Source organism: Cygnus atratus, chromosome 16, assembly GCF_013377495.2.
Source record: "Cygnus atratus isolate AKBS03 ecotype Queensland, Australia chromosome 16, CAtr_DNAZoo_HiC_assembly, whole genome shotgun sequence".
In the NCBI taxonomy this organism is placed as follows: Eukaryota; Metazoa; Chordata; class Aves; order Anseriformes; family Anatidae; genus Cygnus; species Cygnus atratus.
This window is the reverse complement of record NC_066377.1, coordinates 8,015,493-8,040,116: the sequence shown is the minus strand read 5'-3', so window position 1 is coordinate 8,040,116 and position 24,624 is coordinate 8,015,493. Positions and strand designations below refer to the sequence as shown.

At 44.3% G+C, this 24,624-nt stretch overlaps 1 protein-coding gene across 6 annotated transcripts in view; it reads right to left on the bottom strand.

Moving 5' to 3' along the window:
* The window catches only part of NFATC2 (nuclear factor of activated T cells 2), a 99,040-nt gene that overhangs the window by 54,568 nt on the left and 19,848 nt on the right, over window positions 1-24,624 (bottom strand). For all 6 annotated transcript variants that reach the window (XM_035548009.1, XM_035548011.2, XM_035548010.2 and 3 more), the window contains exons 4-5: window positions 8,962-9,164; window positions 7,422-7,594 (exon numbers count right to left, since the gene is read on the bottom strand). In XM_035548009.1, the coding sequence (XP_035403902.1) occupies window positions 7,422-7,594; window positions 8,962-9,164 (376 nt within the window). The remainder of the gene's footprint in view (window positions 1-7,421; window positions 7,595-8,961; window positions 9,165-24,624) is intronic.

Sequence of the window (24,624 nt, the reverse complement as noted above, 5' to 3'; positions counted from 1 at the left end):
TAAAAAATTTCATTTTCCAAGATCTTATTTTTCTCCCAGGTCTGCAAGGAGAGCCCCCTATTTCCCATTTTCACTAAAAAGGAGGCTCAAGGTTCAGCATGGAGCTGCCTCAATAGGATCACTTTATTTTTCTCTGCAAGAAATATTAATTGCCAATAAATCCCCTTCCTCTAAGGCTCACGATGGGTGGACTGCATGCAATAATTTCACACTATTCCTTCTCTTCCCCCAGGGGTTGGCACTTCATAAAGTGACCTACAGCTACTGGAGTTTATGAGCTTTGAATAAACAAAACGCTGTTGATTTAACCAGTTGGGGTGTTTACTTTCAATAGCAACAGTTACTGACATAAGGCAGCAAAGCAAATGCTATAGAAATACTCACACTTGGCCTGAAGCAGTGTGTCAACCTATTAACAGGGGACATTATTTTTCTATTTTATTTGACTGTCTGCAAATCAAGATGTCATGGATGCACAGTGCCAAGAAACACAATGTGCACAGTGACATGAGAGAGAGAAAGGCAGCTGCTGTCCCAGCCACTGCACCACCTCCAGGCACCCCCAGCCAGGAGGGATGTGGCCCCTGCACCTCCTCCCCTGCCCACAGCACCCAGGGGCCTGCATGTCGCTGCCAGGTCATGAGGCTTGTCCCCTTGGTCCCCATCCCTGTGGCAGCTGGTGGCGGAAGCGTAAAGACGGCCTAAACATCTGGGCTGGTGGGTTATGTACATGGGATGCACAAGCCTGCAGGCTGACCACAAGAAATGTGCCAAGGCTCGGAGGTGGTGTTTCTTGCTTCCCCACCTGCTCACAGCACCTACAATCACTCCTTTTTTGTCAGAGGTTACTGGGCTTCGAGGAAGAAAAAGGGATATTTTGAGACAACTGACTACTTGGATACATCTATTGTGGCTCCAAATTCTCCCCAGGGGAGTGTTACCTGTATGTGCCCCTTAGGGAATTGCAATTCTGCCTGAGAGCCCCTCTTGCTCCCCATCAGTGCTCCTCCACACATCCCCTTGATGAGCAGCTCCGGCCCTGCCTGAGCATTGTGTTTCCTTCCACCGATTTGGAGAGCTTCCAAGCACTGCCTTGTCTTGCCCAAAGGCTGACTCGTTTTATGAGGAGTCTTAACTGAAGCTAAATGTATCTTAACAGCCTCTGGAGAGGAACCGTCTAGGCAATCTTTCTCCCTGCATATGCAAGAAGAGCAAGGGCCAGATCAGGGAATTGACATGATCTGCCTCTCGGGAGGAACAGGCTTGTGAACTCTGCGCAGAGCAGCAGGTCTGACGGTCACTTGCAGAGCAGATACTCCATAGCCCCCATGTATTAGCACAGCTTCTCAATATCTTAGTCTGCGGACTGACTGAAGGCCTCCATGCAGACTTCTGTGTAAGCAGAGGCCAAAGAATAGCTTCTCCATGCCACCTGACACCTGCAACACCAGATCCAGAGCTTAAATTGACCTGTTGTCCCTATAACTGACTCTATAGTTGAGCGCAGTTCAGGAGAGATCTTATTCTGGGTGGTCACAAGGAGCAGGGCTGAGGACCACCTGCAGTGCAGCAAGGACAAAGCTAGCATTACCCCTAATTACCTCTAACTGCCTTCACAAGCCAAGTAAACTAAAACTTGGATATTCAAAAGGGGGGGGGGGGGCGGGTCAGAACTTGCATCCCAGCACAGCGGTCCCCCCCAGGCCAAATGTCCAGGTCTCTCTTTGGACACCCTGTCCTGGGCTCACTCAGCTTTCTGGAAGCCTTTGAGCCGTGACTCACTGCCCCTAACACGTCTTTCCAAACCCCCAGAGGCTCTTGGCTCAAGCGACTGATTCCTCTTGGATTGGAGAAGGGCAAGTAGAGCTGCCTGTCTGATGGTTAAATAAATAAATAAATAAATCCCAAACTCTAGAAGCAATAGCAGAGCCTTAACAGCAGCATAATTTGTTGTGGGATTAATTCTTCCACTTCAGTGCAAACCTTAATGAGCCAAAGTAAATATCTCTTTCCTCTTGTCACACTGTGTTTATTTACTGTGAACTGCTTGCCTGCGGTAGGATTGATAGGAGCAGTGCTCCTGTGCCCAGTGCCTATCCAACATGTTAACGTCCTGAGAGACTCTGATCCCATTCATCACTTGCTGAAGCACCCTGAGCTCTCAGGGTGGGCACAGAAGCAAAGGGCGGGGAGCTGCAGCGTGGGAGCTGGGGGAGGACCAAGGAGAGGAGACATCTCTAGCAGGCAGGCAGGCACCAGCAATGCACCCCATCGAGGAACAACCTCATAACTGGAGGGGTGGGAGGATTACCTCCTGGTAGGAGTATTGGGGAGCTGAAGGCTTAAGTGAGAATCAAGTAAATAAAGCAAACTCCCAGCCCTTGTGATGTGAAACCTTGAAAATGTGATTCAAATGCTACCAAAAGAAGAACCCCCATATGGGATGACAACAGTTTCCAATTTGTTGCCAGCAAGACTTAATCAGCAGTTTGTACAGAGCCATCCAAGAAAAAAGCACCAAAAATAGAGGGCTTTTCTCCACCTCCTTCTCTGCACATAATTTATTTCATGATGCCCTTGCGAAGGAGGAGTGACAAGCACTGATGGCAGCAGTGTCAGATAAGTATGATACTTTCTATGAACTGCAGCCAGCTCACCAAAACAGCATGTGATTAATGACAGGAAAACCATGGCCTCGGTTCACTTCTCTGTCGATCATCTCTGCGGGCATGCACAGCATTTCCCTTTAATCCCTTGTGGAGGAGATCTGCTGAGCTTAAATTATGCTCAGAAATCCATGGTCTGCGTAATAAGCTGGGTCGCTTGCTTTTACCAGCAGCACTACTGCAAAAAGGGTGAGCATTTTCCTTCTGACAGACTTTCCAGGTTAAAATCTTTCAATGGCATGTTAAAAGTGGCAAAGGATGTCAGAATTAACTTCAAATTAGGAGAGAGAAATTTTACTTTATGAAAGGCACCAGGTTTTGTGTCAGCTGTAGTTATGGCAAACTGCATGGCTGTCTTGAAGTTGAAATGAAAGGGGGAAAAAATTCCTTTAATTCATCTGGAAACCATGCTACTCTCACAATAATCTTGCTTCTGGGTAAAATTGCAATGGGCACCTCTCAGGTGCAAATAGACCACTTGCTTCTGCTTTTTTATCTCGGTAAACCAGACCTGCTTCTTGCCTGCCGTTGTATTCCAACCAGCACAACTCACGGCCGAGGAAAAGCACTCCCTGCTTTGCCAAGACAACATTCTTTTGAATGACTAGCTCTTTCCTCTGTAGTTATTAATGTGTCAAGTATCATAGGCTCAGATTGTCTAATACGATGGGAAAATCTACTAGAAGGAGAGAAAAATAAAGGAAACTTCCAGGGAAATTGATTAAAGGGAAATTAGATATTTGACCCAATTTAATGGAACAAAATACTGTCAATAATAGAAACTATTTTAAATTCCTCGGATGGACACACTGTTCTTTAGTAATAAGTTTTGTTTGTTTTGTTTTTACCACCGTGGAATATCTATTATAAGAACAAGATTTTAGAACCTTTCTCTCTCTCATGCCAAGTGCCATCACTTGCATTTTAATGCATTCACGAGCACAGTTTAGTTTCAGCAAACATGGATTATATGAAACAAGAACTGTGAGACACTTTGGGAAGCTTTAAGCACAATCCACTAGAATAAAAACTGTGACACAGTATGAGTGGTACTCCTCATCTTACATTCACATCTCAAAGACGTTTGCATAGAGCGATTTTTGGTTGCCGCAGCATGGAGTAAACCAGGCAGCCTAACGGGTGCTTATGTGGCTACTCTGAAATCCCTTCAATGCTGCTTCTTTCCTGCTCCACGGATATTTCAGCTGAGGAGTAGAGACATGACTCCACCGATACTCACCAAGAAACGAGCCTCAGCTCACACTGAACAGCAAATCAAAGGAAACAAACAGAACTAATATTGCAGATGTTGTCTGAATAGTTTGAGAATAATGATCAGGTCTGCAAATACCAAAAACCCTCTGCGGCAATTCACTGAGTGGCTTTTTATTAGGGCTGCATGTGAAGGGACAAGTTAACTCTGTAACCCTTCAATCCCTTGTGTCACAGCAGCTGTGTGTTAGCAGTTCTGTGATAGCCACTCAGATTTCAGACATGCTGCCGTGCTGATGACAATATTGTATTTTGGCACCAAAGAACTGTGATTGCAAACTGCTTAGTTCTAATTATATTTTCAAGACATTGAGAGATTAGAATTCACATTTAGACTCAGACTTCAGGTCATTTCTGTCAAGTTTTCAGATCCAAGAAGCTTATGCCTGAGCAGCAGCTCTTTACTGCAGCACAGGATGGTGGCCAGGGGATACTCACATGCAAGCACCTGCACCCCGTGCTGCTGGAGCATTCTTGCCCTGCCTCTGCACCAGGTTCAGAGTGAGCCCTGCCTGTCCCAGCAAGAGCTCACCCTCATGAGTTAACCATATGCCTAAAACAGATCTGCACAGTCAGGGATGTGCATGTGGACATGTACAGCTGCAGCAGGAATAACCCTGCAGACATGCACAGGCAGGGAGTGGGGCCATGCTGCATGATGCTGCACGGACCCAATGGCTGAGATTATGGGGACAACTCACCTAGCTCGTGTGGGCTTGCTGCCATTGCAGGGTGTCAGCGTGGAACAATGACCAGGAGAAGAGATTTTTCTCACCTTTCCAGCACCACACCTCAAAGACCGTGGCTTTTTCTATCCCTACCTGAGTGATAGCCTGTTGCTACAATTATCAGAGGACTTTCAAATGCCTTTGTCTCCTCAGTGGCTTCAGAGTGAATCAACAGGCAAAAGGAGAGAAAAGCTGCAAGCTGCTGAATGTGCAGACATGTCTGGATATGAGGTCCATTTTGAGGCATAACTGATCATTTAACAACATAGCACCTCCATGGTCCTCCCACACAGCTGCCTGGGGAGGAACTTGCTCCGGATGATTCTTTGAACCTGTGAAATCCCCTCCTAAAACCTGTCAAGTGCTGAATGTGACGCAGATGAGGTGGAACCAAATCGCCCCCTAGAAAAGCAGATACTTCTCCGTTCTTGCTTCATTGCAGCTAATGATCTGCTGACACCAGTGGGAGTGTTTAGCTGAGATCTGCTTCTGCTGAGGAGAGCACTCAGATGTTCTGTTGGTAGCAACAGTGCTCTCGAGGGAACCCCACTGGTGAGGCCAGTTATCTTAAAGCTGCTACTTACTGAGGGTTTCCCAGTGGGATGTTATTAACAGCTACCAGACAGGAGAGATCTCAGGAGAGAGGCTCCAGGGACAAGGACTCCCAAGTGGCCATGTCAAAAAACTGAAAAGCAAACAGTGATGAAACAGAGAATCCCAGCAGCACAGAAAGGGGGGGATGGGATGCAAGGACAAAATGTCTCGAAGTCCCAGCGTGCCCCTTCTGCTACACCAGGGCTCATCAGCAGGTCTCCTGGGCTTATCTCAGTGCTGTCTGTGAGAAACTTAGATTATGACCTCTAGTGTGATTTAGCCTGCATTACTAGCGCCGGCTGAACCAGTTAATATTTTTAACCTTCTTCCTAGAACCTGGCTGCGATCAGAAAGTGCTAGTGAAGTGCAAAAACACTGTAAATGTGTAACATACATTCTAAATGGAAGAGGCTTACTTCTCCAGGTTACTTTATACTCTATTTCCGTGAGTTCAGAAAAGCACAGTTCTCATATGTCTTTTGTTGTCTGCTAAGCAGCCCAACATTTTCTTAATTTCAATTTAATTATAATAAACTTATAAAAAAGCCACAAACTAATAACCTGACTCTTGGCTTGTTTTATGCCTCTAGGACTCATCAAAGCAAACATCTCAGAATAAGTGCCTAGACATCTTAAACAAGCCGTTGCAAATAGCAGTCATTGCACAGGCAAATGAGGTGTGCACATACCATTCGGAAAATGTGATCTTATTCTGTAAACCGTGACCGGATTTCTGCTTGAACGCTCTTTGATGATGGGCACAAATACAGTGTGCTGTCGTGAGTACTAGAAATGCCTAGCTCACTCTTCCTGAAAGCAGTGTTTGCTTTTACTGTAGGAGACTGGAATAACGGGTGTGATCGGTGGGCTCACACACAACCCAGGGCCCATCCACCTTCCGCTCTGGACCCACGCTGGTTATCTGTACAGCGGATGTAAAAGTCACACCCAGAGTTCCCCCACCCGAGTAAGTCCCCATTGCAGGCAGACATGGGCTGCTTTCACTTGGAAAAGAAATTGAGGGAGAAGCCAGGTGATCCTTCACTGCGATTCCCTTCTTATCAACAATATTGCAGTTTACTGAATGTTTCCTTTAGCAAATAGGCCTTTGTTTCAGCAGGTACATGTCTGGGGTGGAGGCTGCTATTGTTTCAGGCATCTGGTCCCATAGAGGATCTTGTTTCCTGTGGAGACAGGTGGTGGCTACTCCCACTGTTCTCCCTTCCCATCACAGTGCCCAGAGCCTTCACACAGATGGTAAAATGCTGAGAGTTGGTATCCTCTCATAAAAATTGCCAAGAGATCATACATATCCATCATCCTCTCCTTAGTCTTGCCTTGTTTATTCGCTTCTACTGTTTTTTTCAATAATTCACTAGTCACAATTTGTCTTGATTTTAAATCCAAAATTGGCTCCTCTCTTATAATAAGTAGTTGTTATTTAAGTAAAGCCTGCATCTCAATAAATACACACGAGAAACTCTTCAATGACTTTCTTCACATAACTTATGGCAAGATAGGTTCTGCTAAAGGGGTGAGTCATTCAGCAAAGGGACAGGAAAACTGTTCATTTTGTATTTGTGAAATCCCCAAACCACTGAAAAGGCACCATTTATCAACAAAAAGCATCACAGGATGCACATAAACCAGCGCAGTGGGTGGAGCCCTTCCAGAAATGACTTCGACCCTGGGGGCACCTTGCTGGAGGCCTGTCTTTCTCAGGATCCAGTACGTTAAAATGAGTGGGAGGTGCAGGTTTCTCAGTTTACACACTTATAGAATTTGCTCCCCAGAAATCAAAACTGCAAGCTTTCTTCTGTCCCTCAGGGGAATACCAGAATAACCTGGGCTTTCCCTCCTTCAGCTGCAGCCTCCTGAGCTGCACACTCCTCAGCACCATCATCTAGAAAAAACAACAACCAGTATGTGCTCAAGCCTTGAAATCCAACCTGTTCTCCATTTCATTTGCCACCCCACGTCTGTATTCAAAGCCTCCAACCACCAGCTTGTAGATAACAAGTTCTGGTTGTGCCGCCACTACAAATATGACCACTCCCGGGAAGGCAGGCAGTGTGCACACTCCTGCACAAACAGGCAGGATGCATATAAGCCCCATATGCACACCCACACTGGCTGCCTGCAAATCTCAGGAGGTACTTACAGCATTCAATGGGGTTTGATGCTGCTTGCAGAGAGATGATCCTGCCGTTGGACTCGGGGATGTGCACGCGGAAGACGAGCCGGACACGGGTGTTCTTCCTGCCAATGTCTGTCTCGCCCTTACGCAGCTCAATGTCCGCGTTCCTCAGCTTCAAAATCCCCGCACAGTCGATGCTGCCAAACATACAAACTATTCAGAGCAGGCACAGCCTGGTAGCAAAGAAGATTCTTCTCTGCTCCCATTCACCACAGCCCTTCACAAAGGGAGGATGTCAGGAGAAGGACAGGGCTGAACAGCAATGAGAGGATGAGGGCTGCTGAAACCAGCATTGCTACTTAACATTAACCAGTACATACACACTGGTTAACTTCTCAGGAGCCCCGCATAGCCTAGCAAACTTGTCTACAGCAGAGCCCGGGCAAGAAGAAGCACCAATTAACAGTTACAGGATCTGAGCTCAGCAACAGTCCTCAGAGAGTGCAGTGAGTATTAACAGGCACTGCCAAACTGGTTTGATATCAACTTGAAAGACACCATACATTTCATATGAATTAAAATCACATTTGGTGAGGATACACCCCGAGCTGTTTCCTACACCCACACTGTTCCTCACTACTGTATATGTTCAGGGCTTTATTATTCCATGGTTACTTGTTAGGAACAGACAATCACGTTCCATTTAGCACTTGGCTGCTTAAATTTGAGATGTGGGCTTTTATTTATATCCTTGGGTGCAGAGGGAAGGATAAGCCTGAAGGAAAGGGAGAAATGAGGTATATATTCTGGGGGAAAAAAAAAAAAAAAGATATACAAAGAAAGAATGTGGATTTTGCGATGAAGTAGGGGGGCTTAAAAACATAGTTGCTCTGCCAAGTTTGTCAGTATCCTCTGAAGGATGGAGATACAGCTCTTCCCTCTGCAGAGCAATCACTCTCGTGCTGCCTGGCACACATTCAAGCCCAAAGTTTCAGACTGGTGCCCACTTCATCCCTCTGCCTTCATAAAACTGGAAGAAATAATACATTAAAGATGTGCCTGTACTTGCTTTTCTGGTAAACTATTACAACAGGAGAGTGCGATTTCATGGCCAGAGCACTTGGCTGAGTTCAGGAGAGATGTTTTCTATTCCGTTAACTGTTGTAAAATGTAATGTACACTTTTCATGCACTGTCTACTTACTGCTCCTTGTTTCTCATTGTGTCCCTGCAGCATATGGACTTTATGGACTTGAGATTCATGTCTCATTTTTCTTAGTGCCATACCAAGCCATTCTAACTTTGAATATGACTGGCAATTATAGTGCAGTTCCTGAAGCAGTTGGGGCAAATAGCAAAAATGCATACATGGTAACTCTTTGAGCAGCTTTAACCAGGTGCTTGTAACCGTCTGTTCATACCTTTGTAAAAAGAGTCTTAAATTCATGCTTTGGAAAGGGGAGTCCTTCCAGAGCAGACATCTTTATTCATTTAAGTGACTGCTTTCCATAGGAGCAGGAATTTCAACATGCCACAACTTTGCTAATAAAAATAAAAATGCTTACGTTGCTTTCATGTTGTTTTTGGGTTCCAGTGGGATCTCTAAAACTTTGGTGTTGCCTATGATTTTTTCATAGCTCGTGGTGGTGACAGTTTTTCCTGTAATGCGATGGACTTGATAGAAAGCATGGGGTTTAAGTATCCGTTCGTCTGCTGTCCCAATGAAGATCTGAAGACCCAAGGGTTTGTTCTCCATGTAACCATGAAGCTGGCAAGACATTAAAAATCTATTATCACACACGGGGGTTGCAATGCTCTCATTTCAGGAAACTAAACAGATCTACAGACATCTACACAGACATGGAGATATAGATAGATAGAACTACACATGTAGTACAGACTCTTCCCTGCTCTCAGGGACAGACAACCTCTTAAGAGTACTTTCTTGTACATTGTACCAGGGAAAGGAGTTAATGGAAAATAATGGTTATAATACTAGATATATCAAGAAGGAAAAAATTCCAGACAAGCTCTCCATTACCAGAAATTTGTTGGTTGTCTCCAAAATGTTTTGATAAATACCCTCAAAAGGTACATTTTTTAGTACTTTTGTGTATTTCACAGTGACTGAATCCTAAATGAGGTTCAAAAGATTTTTCTCTGTGGGGTGGATAAAGCTGTAAAAGCAGAGGTGGTCCCCTGCACCTGCAGCCCTGGGCATGGCTTCCTGCTTCCCATCAGCAGGAAACACAGCAAGAACAGAGTCCCCTGCTTACACTCCTGCAGGTATAAATTGTACCTTCTACAGACCTTATTAAAGGTATTGGAGTTAGGGGTCTTTGAATTGGGCCCTGTGTGACATTCAACTTGTAAACCCCGGTGTCTGTCCAGCCTAGCGTACAGTAAAATGACTTTGCCTCTGCACAGCTTATGATTCCTTCTTCAACTGCTGTAAAAATACTTTTAAAAACCCTAAACAGGAGGTATCTAGCAATTGTGTCTGTGATTTTGAGAACTGAAATGTTAAACTATGTATAAACATTTCAGAAATTAACAATCCCTGTCACGTCTCTTTCTCCGGCCTTGGCATGTGCAAGGCCCAAACTCCACAGCTGTCCCATTTCCCTGTTTACCTCACAACTGACACAAGATGCCTGCCTTCATCTTCATAGCTCTGCCCTTCTCTTTGTCCTCTCATTTTCTACCCAGTTATGAACGTATTTTCCCAGACTTCCCAAATCCAGTCCTAAATGCCAGCATCAGCTTCTCAAATGCTCACAGCATTGTATTTTCTGCCCACCTGCCTCTTCCCTCAGGGAGGATGTTCCCTTTTAACATCCACATCTCTACGCCACAAAGCTCTCTGTCTGCAAGATTCTTAAATAGTCTTAATAGGAAATATATTCTTTTTCTCATGAAATCACTTATGTGGGCTTGAGTCACTGCTCCTTGCAACTCATTCTTCCCTCAGGATGGTTCGCCTTCAGCCACTTTTCTTGCCTTACGCTAAAATACTATCTGTACAGGTAGAGATGGCCTTTTTGTTCTGTGACACAAGGAGGTCTTGGTTGACCTTAGAGGTGGGGACCTCTACAGTTCAAAGACATTAACAGACTCTTCTGTACCAAATGACATGCTCCTAAACAGTATTTGCTGCAAGAGAACCAATAAAGCCAGAATTTCTCCATAGGCCAGGAGACAAGGAAATATCTTCTTCTCTATTAACATTCAAAATCACAAATCAAACCATTCTGAATTTTTCACGTAACCAAAAATGAAAAACAGACATTTATTTACCACATAGCCAATGATCTAGCTGAAAGGGAACTTTATGGTCTGAGACTCACTGAATTTGTTTTCAATTATTCTGTCCACATACAAAACCTTGATGAAGCCATACAAAGCAAATAGTACTGGAAGATCACAGAAAAGGAAGATTAAGCTAATGGTATTCATGGCCAAACTTTTTTTTTTTTTTTTTTTTTTTTTAATTTTTACCAGTCAGCAGGAGGTATCTCTGCACAGAAGGACTAATTCCACCCCCGGAAGGGGACCACATGCAGCATTAATGCAATCCTGGCAGCCTTCCTTCAGTATGGCAAATGTAAAGCGACACTCACTCTTCTGAGCTATCATTATTATCTAGCACATATTTGCAAGGCACACAAAGACAGGGTCTACGCCCCAGAGATCTTGCAACCCAAGGGCCCAAATGTGCAGCCTCCATTCACATGAATACCTCCACTGAAGCCAACAGGCCTTGAGAACAGGTCATGCATGAAAGAATTACAGAACCCGTCCCTGCCACAGACCATACACCTATAATAACTCAGTCACACAAGTACTTCAGTAGGCTGTTAGGAGGGAAAAAAGGATCCAAGTCTGCACCAATGTGCTGGTAGGCTCTTAGAGCGAGGCGGCGGAGGAGCAGAGCTGGGCTCCAAGGGCAAGTCTTGGTGTTGAAGGAGCAGCATTGCCAAGAATGATGGCCATGAGGAGATTCAGAAATGTGCCGAGTGAGGTGAAAAGTTAGAGGACTAAAGCTGTTAGAGGTCACAATGACAGATCTATCGGGAACAGACCTGAATGTACAAATTATCCCCTGCTTACCCATGAGGAGGCCCGCTAAGCCCAGGTCCTCTGGGAGCCATACTGAAACCCAGCCTAAGGACAATACTTTCAAAATCCAAGATTTCCTGGCCTTCAGTGAAAAGCCATTGTATCAGAAAAGGCCATATTGTCTTTACAAGGGGAGAGGGAGAAGAGAGGAGGAGCTTTTAAGTACTAAGCATGGTTATTGTCACGCCTGATGGAATAATTGTCAATCCAGCTGGGATGACAAGAGGACTCTTTGGACTGGAACAGTGGCTACAGCGACAGCAACACAGCACTCGTTCTGTCTACAAACTGGCAGAGCAAAACCCCAGAGTTATTGATGGGAGACTGGAATGGAAGAAAACAGGTAATAAATTACAAAAGAAAATTTGCCCCAAGTGAGCACAGTCAGTAGCAGCTGTAACAGAACTGGCAACGTACACAGGTTTTAAAACTGGCCAACTTTAAAACTAATTGTAAGTGGTGTTTTTCCTCATGTATAGAGTGAGTTCCCAAGGTAAAAACTACTCCTGGTCTTCTAATAATAAGAATGTCCCTAGTTGTGTCTGTGTAAATGTATACATAGTTAAAAAAAGGAAAGGAGTCGACTGTCTGTTCATATGGTAACATCTGTGTCACCTGTGGGACAAGGGGGTACAAAACACAAAGTAAAAGAACTTCTGGTCCTTCACAGAACAAGACTTTAAATAAATCACTTGATCAGTGGAAGAAAGTATGGTAATTACTTGGTAATTTATGACATTATGACAATGCTTTGGGATGACATCACCATAAAATCAAAATAGCATTATAAAAAGCAAATACAACGAGAAAAATACAAGAAAGCATCAGGCACCCCAATTTAAAAGTGTACGTCCTTATCTTAACTGTTTATATTTTACATTTTAAAGGATAATAAGTAAAGGTGATTTTTAGCATAAGCATTTACATCTATCATTCATATGCTAAGAATACATCAGGATGACTTAGGAACAACGACTGAAGATGGACAAGCTCACAGAACTGCTCCAGGCACATTAAAGTCAGAGTTTTACACACAGTTTTGCCAATAATTCACTATATAGCTTTAGTCATGTCATATAACCTCTCTGTTTATTTGTAACAGGGCAATAGTGATGCTAACCCTTTTTCATGAGGACAGGAAGGAGTTAATATTTTGTGCTGCATTTTTATACAGAGAAATTCATTGTGAGCTAGAATGAAAGAACACATTAGGGCTTTGTTTCAGATACACCTTTCCTCAAAACTGAACCGGGAGAGACTGCTACTCTCCACAAACACTCACCTCCGCCACGCTAGGCAGCTACTTTACAACTTAACCAGAAAGCCGATCCTTCCTTTGGTGGCACAAAGAAGGAGAAAAAGCAACCCTGAAAGAACCCTACAGAGAAGCAAAGACTTAAGACGTTTTTAAGTAACAACTCTGATGTTCATCTTTTCCTTCCTCAGCAACAACCAAGCCCCTGTAACGTCTCCGTTTCCCACTCCACTCTTTTGCTCATCTCTCGGAAAGGGAGAGCCCAGCACGCACTGCAGCAAGCTGCAACTGCCCAAGGGGAGCGCCCAACGCTTCGCTGCTCACTCAGGCGAACTGGGAGATTCACCACAGACAAGAGCAGGGGACCAGCACTGTGCCAAGGTGCTTTCTTACCATCTTTCTCACTTGTTTCAGTGAAGAAAAAGAATTCATCTGGATTTCAGTTTTGAGAGAGTGAGAATGAATAGAGAACTCTGGAAGGAAATAATTTTGTGTATTATAAGGTGAGCTATTCACAATAAAACTCCCCCAAACTGTATACAGATCGAGCTGGAAAAAAACCAACACCTTTGAGTCACATTTGCCACAAGGGGAAAGAGAAGCCAGACATGATGTGTACCTTTCCATACTCTATTTTGGGATTTTAAGATCCTATTTCTTTCAGTTGAAAGATTTTTCTTAAACTTTACTTTTGCATAACTCTTATAATATTAACATAGCCAGACATGGGCTGGTCTGTGACCTGAGGAAATGCAAAGCACTTTGGCAGATAAACAAATAACATCATTCAGAAAACAAGGAGACTTTTCTTGCTCGGTTTGCTGCTTTGATTGGGTTTCTAAACAAAATGGAAATTTGTGGCATGATCAGAATCATCAGCTCACCTCTGCATAAACAAAATTAATTCATTCTACACTTCATCCATGGATCAATAACAGTCAAATTTGGGAGAGGGGGTAGTTAACTGCCATTTTCAGAATGGCACATATGCAATTCTGCATGCAAAACATGAGCAGATATGCCATTAGCTGCTGTGCGTGAGCAGTCCAGTTACCCACCCAAACACAATTCCTGTGATGGTACAGGGAACCACAGCCATTAAGACCACCACTGAGACCACGCGCATTAGGCATGTGAAAGAATGATTTTTTTTTTTTCCTGAACTATTTCTAAACTCATGTCCTCTTACAAATTGAGAGCCCGGCCCCAAATACATAGCCACTTACTGAGAAAGTTTGAAAATCAAGTCTAAATCAATCCCTGTTCCAGTATTCAGATAAAACAAACCCTGCAGCTGCAGTTTGCATAATCTCTGGCTGTGGGGATTTAAAAACATTGGTTCACCTTTGCAGTACTGTGTAAACAGCAAACCTCTTTGCAGAAGCAAAGTCTGCAACACTGCTTAGCTATGTTTTCTGGTAACTGAGTGATAAATTGACAGCAGAGTCAAAAAGAAGGGTGAATTCCTTAAGATTCTATAGGTGGTCACCAACAGATACAACATATGCACATAAAGAGGGAACTTAGGAACTCTGGAATTTAGATCTTTGAGTCTTGGACATATGTAATTGAATTTAAATATTAATGTAGTATATAGAGAACTGCATTATTAGCAAGAGATAGGAAGAGCAGACGGAGGGAAGTATTCTTAAATGGGGAAGCCAAGGCATAGAGATGCAGTGATTTGCCAGGCCCCACAGGGGATTAGCACAGTGAGAAACCAGAGGTCCCATCCCTGCCATGCTCTGCTTCACTGCAGGGGCTGCCAACCTCTTTCTACCATGAGCACTGATTGTGCTGACACCCCTCACCAGCTGTACAACCTTGTTTTCTGCTATTATTGCTAGTTTCCACATTTCCCTTTTTAATTGACAGGTTTCAGAGCCAAATTTTCTTGAGAATTTCTAGCTCAGTGTTGCACATCTGCAAGCTAGGTACCTGGTCTGCTTGCAAACAGGGATGGACTTTGTGAGACAACAGCAGGAGCATCTGCAAGTCTTAAATGCACCTTCGGAGAGCCCCATTGAGAACCTGCGTGATGCAGTCTGTGCGCTACAGACTCTGATCGCCTTCGAGAGCAGAATGGAATAATTTGTTTCCCATTCAACCCAGCAGAGCTTTGCTTGTCAGGGATTGAGGTCTTTTTCCCCTGTGGGGTATAAAGCTGCATCTTTAAAGCTGATTGTGCACATCTTCCTGTCTAGACAACACAAGCTACTGCCAAAAGGAGAGTATAAAACTGGGGAATGAATTCACTAGCCATGGTGTTTTTATTTGCCTGAAACTAATCAGCTCTCCTGCTTGTTGCACCTCACCATAACAGGAGGCTTGGTCTATTAACTGCTGCATATTACTTGCTATCTCCCCATGGAAGTCATTTCAGCTTCCCTCTGAACGGGGTGTGCATGTGTGTGGTCAGCTTTGAAAATAACGCCGTGGTGATTCAGAGAGATGGTCATCAGCCATTGGTGAAAAGTGGGAAAACAGAGCTCGACTGGCAACGTTTAATTAGAACCAAATACAAAGCCGCGTGAGAAATCGCTTCCTCCTACTGCTTCCCTTTTCCTGCTGTATAGGAGAAGATAAGAAAGCACTTACAGGCTCGCCCCTCGGCGCACAAGGAGCAGCATGAGGTCTCGGCGCCGGCTGCTGGAGGAAGGAGCCCCCACTCCCAACTCCCACCTTCCTCCTGAAGCAGCCAGACTGCAGAGCTAAGCCTGTGCCTCAAGGGATTTGATACCACAAATTATTCCCCTGCCCAGACTCTTCATCAGCCCTGATGCTGTTTTTCATGCCAGAAAGCGTTTTAGGACAATCCGCAGGAGAGCAGAGGAAGATGTGCTTGTCTCAGTAGCCCCTGCTTGCCACAGCATTTCTGCGGCGCCTCTTCAGTTGGTTTCCTGGTTGAAGGAACTTTGTGTTTTGGATTTGATCATTAATTCCTATCATTAATACTTTTTGGCTGCAACAATTTCAAGGATTTTTTGGGGGGTCTTTATTCAACAGCACTCTGAGATGGAAATTTATATTGTCTCGGGAGAGTGGCATATCAATAGCTGTCAGTAATTAACACAAAGACCTCATCCAGACACTGTAACATGTAGTGGCTTGCCTGCCTGCTTTCGTTTGAGCTGACATTGAGCAATAAAGTTGAAACTTGTCACATGTTTTTGTTCAATTTGATGTACTTGGGACATAGCAAAAGAACGCAAACCAGAAGGAAATCCCTGCCTCGGTTCTTTTTACTCCTCACTGAAGCAGTCTAAAAAGGCCTCAGAAGATAATCCTTTGAACATCTGATTCTGCTAAATGATGAGTTTTTATTATATTTGATTTTAAACATCCCTTATTTTGGTGACAATTTTGTCAGAATTCCAAGGACTGAATCTCATTTACACTGCTGTTCCTTACAGTAAATGACAACCAGGCTCCCAGTGCCTAACTGGGCGTTCTGCTTCCACCAAGGGTTAAAACAGCAGCCTGGGGCAGAGAAGGCAGGTCTCAGGAAAAAGCACTTAAGGGTCAAAGCAGGCTTCGGTTCCAAATCATTTTGACGCTGACCACACTTTGCAACATGGGCAAGCTTTTGCCTCTTTGTGCCTCAATTTCCCTATGTCTGTGAAGAGCTGCTTGTTTTCAAGGTGCTTTGACTTTCATTGCTTAAAGTTTAGACAAAAAAATAGACACTATGCATCTAACTGCATCTCACTGATATGGAGACTGGGAAGGCAGGATTTTTATATTTGAGTGAAAATACGATTTTTTTCATACTAAGAAAACTATCTGCGTAGTTAGTCAGCTTCCATGCACACTCAAGACAAAAGATTTCAACTTCCCTGAGCAAGAAAGAACTCTCTGCCACAAGCAAAGCTGAGGGTACAAATCTGCTGATTTCACCAGAATTGCACTGCCATCTCCCAGCACAGAGCTCTGCCACCAGCTAGCCACGTCATTCCTTGCCAGCTGCGGGAGGCTCGGTGCGGACCAGCCTCAACGAGGTTGGAGCAGAATGAAGGTAGCAAGCAGAGATGTTTTTCTGTCACTTAACCCTGCAGCTTCCCCTGCCACAATTATTTTGCCCTTCCTGGCAGAGTACACAGTCCCAGGTAGAGCACGCTGTGCAACCAAGAGGTGGCACAAAGCTTGAGAGCAACCAAGATAAGGGGAGAAATGGGACAGAGGCAGCAGCAAGAGCATCTTGTAATCTGCTGGAAGCCTCAAGGTTTCAACAGTTGTTTCAGAAAGAAATAGAGACCCTAGAAAATTTTCACCAAGAAGCTCCGGGAGGAGCCCAGCCCCTTTCCCTCCAAGCAGGCATAAGCCCAGTGACATGACTCTCTCCAGAGACACAGACACCCACCTGCAGGTCCTCGCTCGGAGCAAGGCACTTTCTATTAAATAGGAATGGGTCTTGAGAGAAGGAGAGGGAAACTGGAGGCTTTGCTGCATGGTGGAGCCCATGCACAGAGTGCCCAGATGTGAATTTAGAGGATGCTAGCTGCTCTGCATGAACAACTTCTGCAGATACTTGAGCGCAGCCTGAACAGGATGAGTTATGTAGGCGTTACTGCTGTATGTGTCCACATTCATGGCAAACAGCCACGAATTCAGCCTCTGGTTTGCTGCACACTGACTCCTGCATGTACAGTCTGTCAGTTAAAGCACACATGAAAGAGTAACCTAAATCTTGGATCTGCCTAATCCGGACAAGGAATAACTGAGGCTGCCTGCATCTCACAGGCATCATCCTCAGACTTGGCTGGTATACTTGCCTTCCCCTCACCTCTGCCAAAATTACTTTCCATCAAAAGCAATGTATTTTGACTTGGGCTCCATTTTCATTTTGAGACAAAAAGTTGCAATGAGAACCATTCAGTCATCTCTAACACAAGACACATGGTAAGATCCAGCTGCTCCCTTGAGGTACGTGGTTCTCTGGTCACCTGCATCTCTGCACCCCAACTGTAAAAGGGAGCGATCCTCCCTGGCTCTCTGCTAGGGGCGAGATGCACTCATTCAGCACATAACCTCTTTGTGAGGGACAGCATCCCTTTCACAGGGACATGCAGACTCAGTTTAACAACTTCAAGCAACAGAGGATGCAGCTTACGTCCAGGTAAATTCTCCCAATAGCTAATTATCCTTACTGTTGTCCAGCAGTTCTCCTCTTGCATTAATGGTAGAGAAGGCATATGAGCCAGCTCTTCCTCTTATCTTTGTTTATTAGATATCATATTTAATATTCCCTATTATTCAGTCCAGTCCCATATCTTAACAAAAGCCACTTTCAGGCTCAATCATGTTTTCCTACACTACTTCCGATTTATCTAGTAATTTAATTTCCTCAGTGTTTCCAGCAAACTCTCAGTTAGACAGATCCGAAGGTACAGCCACGCTACCAGTACGCTACCACGACAGCGTGCGGGGTACCAACTCATCTCCCCGTGCATTTGACAGGATAGTAGTTTTAAAGAGAATTTCTCAGATATTCCTAAAACCAAGGTCTACACTTTCAGAACTGCACATCGATCCCTGCAATAGCACATGTAAACACAGTAAATGTACCCACGAACCAACAGCTCAGAGCTCAAAAGGCACATACAATCAATCACCACAGTTGTGCAAACAAGCCCAGTAATCCTGCAGGTTAATTAGGCATGATGCATGCAGACAATTTGTCACACGCTGTTCTCAAGTTGGGGGCAGAATCCCTGCAAGGTCCAAAAGCAGCGAGGAGCCAACACAAGGCTCCCACTCGCTACAAAAAGGAAGTAAAGGCAACGAGATCAGTACGGAGACATGGCACAGCACGAGCCAGCTTAGCTGCACACATCCAGGGCAGCTTGCAGAGGCCAAACACTTACGGAAGTGCAAACATCCCCCTTCATCCTGGACCTCTGACTTCCCCTTCACTGAACAGGAGGATGGGCTGAGAAAGAGAAACCCAACCACCCCTATGTCCCCAGCGGTAAATCATCTGGGCAGGCTAGTTTTCATTTCAGCAGGAACACATCTCTAATCTAGCCCTGCTTGTGAGAGTGTGAATTACGATATCAAGCTGTGATTTGGTTTTGAGTTTCCATCAAAGGTTCTGGTTTCACTAATAAGCAAAATAATTAGTTGAATGTTGGAAGTCACACACACAACTCAAGGCCCCATGGGAAGCCTAGCCTAGAAAACAAAGTCGTCTTTGACTTGGAAACCACAAGAAAACACATACGGCAAAATTCAAATATAAAAGGAAAGTGAACATACATTTGTTATTTCAAAGCAGCTCCCGTGTGTTCCAATAACAACTCCACAATTACAGCTTCTTTTTAATAATAAAAAATAATAATAAAGAGAGAGAGAGGCAGTGAAAGGCACCACAGTTTTAAAAGTTAAAACCCAGGGGGAGGAGGGGTGCACTGTGCTGACTGGGTCCCCCCCTCTGTACCCTCCCTGCAGCTTCCCTGCCTAAAAGACCAGAAACAAGGAGGAGCCCAGCACGCGTGGCACAGCACCGGCTGTGACGGGTCCCTGCGCTGCCTCTGTCCCAGCACTGGTGCTTTGTAGACCTGGTCTATATTTGGATCCTGTACTAAATTCAACATTTGGGTAACACATTTTATTTTTACCATTATAATCAAGCCCATAAAGGAGATGTAATTACGGCAGTGGGATGATAGCTCAATGATATCAGGATTACCTCCCCCCGCTTGGCCTCTGAAATGAGGCCCACAGGGGACATCTATTTCCACACAGCTGAGGGCCATCTTGTGCCCACTTTGCCCATTGCTGCCATGCTGGAGGTCACTGCTCCTAAACCTCTGTCAGAGGAACTGTCAGCAGCTTCTGACATTGTGTGTGCCAAGAGCAGAGGAGACTGAGGACCTCACTGGTGTCCTAGACATCTGTGCTGGCAGGGCTCTTGTTAAATAAATACAACTCCCGGGTGATTTGAGGATATTGGCAGGGGCTGAAGTCTCAGAGCACTTGAGATTTCTCCCCACCCCGCTCTGAGGAGGAAGTGGGGGAAGGAGGTGCCCCCGAAGCTCTGACCTGGAGGACAGATCTCCTCCTGTCTCTCGGCCTCATTGCTCAGCTTAACCCGTCATGTTCCACTCAACACTGACCCCAGGACTTCACAGCAGTGGAAGCAGTCACAGGGAGCTTGTTCCCCTGCCCACAGGGGCCGAGGGCTCCAGAGGAGGCAGGAGAAAGCTGCGTGGGGTGCGCATATGAAGCCGCCGAGCCCTGCAGCGGAGCTGGGCCCAAGCGCGGGGCTGCCACTTCCTGGGGAAGCGCCCAAACCGCTGCGATGCGACTTCGAGGCGGGAGCACGGTCCCAGCACCACTCGGCCCTTGGCGCCGGCCTCGCAGACAGGCCGCCACGGCTGCTCACTGCAAAGGCTCTGCTCTCCCCGAACACCGAGCAGGCCCCAGCCCCAGCCGGCTGGCTGCTCCGGTCAGGCTGTGTGCCGTGAATAGGGCGCTGCCTTTAAAAATGGGGGCCCGAGACACAAGCGTGCTCGGCTGCTTTGCAAATTGGTTGTGCTGAATCGATTCAGTTATCTGACACAAGCGGTGTAAAATGACGGGTTTGTAGATGAAAAACTGAGTTAATGCAGCGAGAGTGTGACAGCGAGAGATGCAAGTAAGTTACCGATTACCTCTGTGCTTGTTTTCATTCAGAAGGCTTTGAGCCTTTTGTAAAGATAAATTAGAGAAGTTAATACATCAGGGAAGGCTTTGCTAAGATGGCAATAAAAACAAAATACCAGAGTTAGGCATGCTCCTTTGAGAAAATTACTACAAATTACTGCGCCAAAGAGCTGTGTAAAACACTGGGGACTGTTTACAGCAAGACAAGTCCAAAACACACAGGCATTTGAGGGAAAAATTAGAAACAAAGGGTTTAAAAAAAAATCTTATTTACCTCTCTGACCCCCAAGACTTAGCTGAGTTCTTAAACAGATTCTCAACAAAATAATATACTTTGGCATCTCTATAGACCATGGCAGATACACAACTGAAACTGATGCCCTGTGCCACTGCTCTCAATTATATGCAGCAGTAAATCACACATTTATCAGCACTGATCAACTGCAAGGACCCTGAGTACTTCAGAATGTGGGAAAACAATTATGTGAAATGGGACCGTCTTTTATACACGTGGACCACAACATATGTAAATGCAACCATTTCTAATGGAGCAAGTACAGATCCAGAGTACGTGCACAATTATTTCCATAAATCAACTGCTCATCTTCCTTTAAAACTTGTCTTTCCTTCAAGGCAAGTGAAAGGGAAAGGAAAAGGGCTCCACTTAGAACTCCCTGAAATATCACACTATTGTGTGAAACTTAATTTCCATCTTGAAAAAAGTCTGCTTCCATGCAAAGCAATAGGACAAAAACAGAACCACCAAGCTTTCCAAATATATTTAAAAAAATACTTTTATGGCTTTTAAGGGACCAGAGGCTCTGCTCAATGGGGTGAAGTTCATTCATATCTAGTCTTTGCTACTGAAAAGGTCTTTCCTTTTCAACACCATCTTAAACAGTTCAAATACAGGAGAACCTTTGCTGAAGAATTGAACATCTGTCTCCCTGAAACAGAGAGGTTCTTACTGTGACATTTTCCTGTGTGCAGTAGAAATACACCTATGCCAGCATCCAGTGTTACTCAAGTGCTACCACATGTCCTGCTTCCTCTTGAAAACAGGATAGCAAGAAATGCCAACAACACCAAAATTTTGATTTCTTCAAAGAGGTGGGAGTTCCTATAATGCTGGGTGGGATCTCATGGAATTATCTAGTTCATGTCTCCTGTCCCAAGCAGAATACAAATATATCCATGTACTTCCTAGTAGATGTTTTAAAAGCATGCAAAGAATGAGACTGTACTCCTCTGAGCAGGCAGCACTACTGCGGGGTGAACTTGGACTGAGCTAGGTTTGTTTTTGCATTTCCATCTCAAACCCCATCACATCCACAAACTCTTTACGCAGAAGCAGCCTCTACCTAGTGGACAGCCTCTTTCAGAGTCTTGATGTGAGCAGTTAATCCTCAACTTCAATGAAAAGGAGTTGGGAAGCAAGAAAACAATCATGTCTACCCCTCCTCTGCTATTTCAGCAACTGGATGGCCCTGCAAGAAGGTAACTGCGTGCAAACTTCAGCTTTATCCTTGCTACTTGGGATTTCCTTGCTGTTTTCAGTGATGTGCCAGTGTGTGTCCACCAGATGTCTAAGTGTTCGCATTCAACTAACATCTCTAAAATGCAAGCTTAAGTTTCTCTGTAGTTAATAGCAAACTGCAGTTTTCCCCAAAGAATGATTCAGAACACCTAAACTGGAAGCCTACACTTCTCCATGTCTCTAGAAGGTCTCTGAAGTTAGATGGTGTGAACATTACATGGGATGAATGGCTTCTTTCTTCCTTCCCCAGGTAAACAAAGTAAATGGCCTCTTCCGTATGGCCCAGCTAACCAGACATTTTGATTAATCAGACTTCTCCTGCCAAACTTGGAGTGCACAACTTGGTGCAGAGCACAAACTCTCGGGGCTAGACACGTGAAAAAGAGGAAGCAGCATCAGAAAGATAAACCACAAGATAAGGCCTAGAGGATATGAGATCTGCTGGTCTGTAGCTTCAGCACACCCAAAAGAAGAAACTTGCATGCAAAATGCAGTTTTCAAAAAATAAATATTGCAAACTAACATCATGCTGGAAAAACTAGTCAACATTTCTTCCTCCAGAAGGCTCGGCTGGATAGTCACATGAAGGGTTAATTTTATGGGAAATCAGAAAAGTCAGAAAAAAAAATTAAGTCATTATGTTTTAGAAAAGGTAATCAAAATAAGCTGTCTATTGAACGTGGTTGTAAAACATAGTAACGTGAATGGGATGTTCAGCCTCAGTATAAATCCCACCGCTTTGGTGGGGTTCTCACACTCGGGGCAAGTTTGGCTTCTCAGTGTTTAAGTCCAAATGCTTAAGAGACAGCACTGGATTCAAGAAAGTTGGCATGGAGGGGTCCTAGCGCTCAAAAAAAACTAAACAAACAAAAAAACACAAACCAAAATTTAAAAAAAAAAGGTGGTTGGTGTGCTCATGTCTGACATTTTGAGAGTGCAGCAAGTTCCCAGCATAAGGTCTGCAGCACGCAGGAGAACTGCAGCCCCGTCATCCCTGTGTAAACATTGCCATTCCTGCTCTGGGGCTGAAAACAGATACAACTTGTTGAAAAGTAATGTAATTTAGTTTCCTTGCAACCAGTTGCCTCTAACTCAAGCAGGCTTTCCTCAGCTTTAAAAATCTCTCCTGTTTCATTTTGTCTGTTGCTGTACTGTTGGAATCTGACAGGAACACAAAAGTTAAAATGCACTGAGGGGAAAGAAGAAGAGAAGCTTGAAGCCAAATAACTTATGACATGAAAGCTTTGGATTTTACTAGCCTTCATGAGTTTCAGATGTCATAAACCATACAGGTGCAACTATCTCATTGCTCATAGTACCCATATGATCTCTGTTATGTTAAAGTGAACACAAATCCAACAAATACTTCCAGGTTTATAATAAACCTTCATAAAGAAACTGTCCATATTCCCCCCCACATGCAGGCACAGCTGTGCAGAGGCACATCTGCTTGGGAGACTTTAACGTGGATCTTTGTATTTACAGTTTAAAATCTTTAAGCTGGATAGCAAATTGTGATAAAACTAGGAATATCAGCTCCTATCTCCAACAGAAAATATAAATCCCTTTTTTGACAGATATTGATTACAGGAAGGAAACAAAACACTTTTATTTCCCCATGTGACAAGAAAGTCATTCGCTGTAATAAACATCCGGTTGATAGGAACATATTGGGAAGGTAAATGATATTATATGTAAGCAAACTGAGAAATGAGCAAGTGCTGATTGGACATACAGTTCACGTTTCCATGTAGCTTCCAACACACTGTGGTGGGTTTGTCAGATTTATGGACTAAAAAAATTGTATATATTAAGTTATGGCAAATGTGATTACTATTTATTATCCGGCACCCTTTGCTCAAGTATCCAGTCCATATGTGCAAGTCCAGCTCAACAGAAATAAACAAATTCATTGATTTAACAATTAATGGCTTGATTTTAAAAGGGGCTGACCGGCAGCGTAATATTTAGTGTTTGAAGTTAAACACAAATCAAACCAGTGAAATTACTGGTATTGATCACATGCTTAAAATTGAGCATAAACTTCAGCATTTTCCTGTCTCAGGCTTGCTACAGAAAGTCATGAGTGTGATGGGAACATCTGTAGGATGCACTCTGACTTTGCTTATTGAAAGCTGTAGCTGATCTGGACAGTTGCTATACATGATTACCAGCAATATCACACGAACACCTTGCAACCCTGGCCAAAAGCTTGGCTTTCCTTCCGGAATGGCACTGTCTGAAATCAGGAGGAAATGAGTAAAAAACCTGATGTGGCCCCAAATGGCTACCGTCGGGCTACTTAGCCATTTTTGTACCTTGGACTTTGCACGGTGAAGGAAAAGCCCCTTCACCCTCTTCAGCAGAGTAATGAATCAGCTCAGAGGGCCAAATTTTGTCACTTCCAGCCTGTCAGCTTGGATTCTGTTCACTGATTTCAGTAGCATGAGTTCCCTTCTCACAAGCATAGCTAGGACCAGAACTGAACTCCTAGTAGCAATAAATAATACCTCAGAGATAAAATTTTGTTTCTATACTGACATCAGCCCAATTCAGGAGGGAGTTCCTGCTTAAACTCATTCACCCTTTCTCTACAGAGTTACAGTCAGTAAACACATCCTCTCTGCAGTCACAGCCTTTATAGAGCCCAAACTTTCTTGAACTCATCCCCAC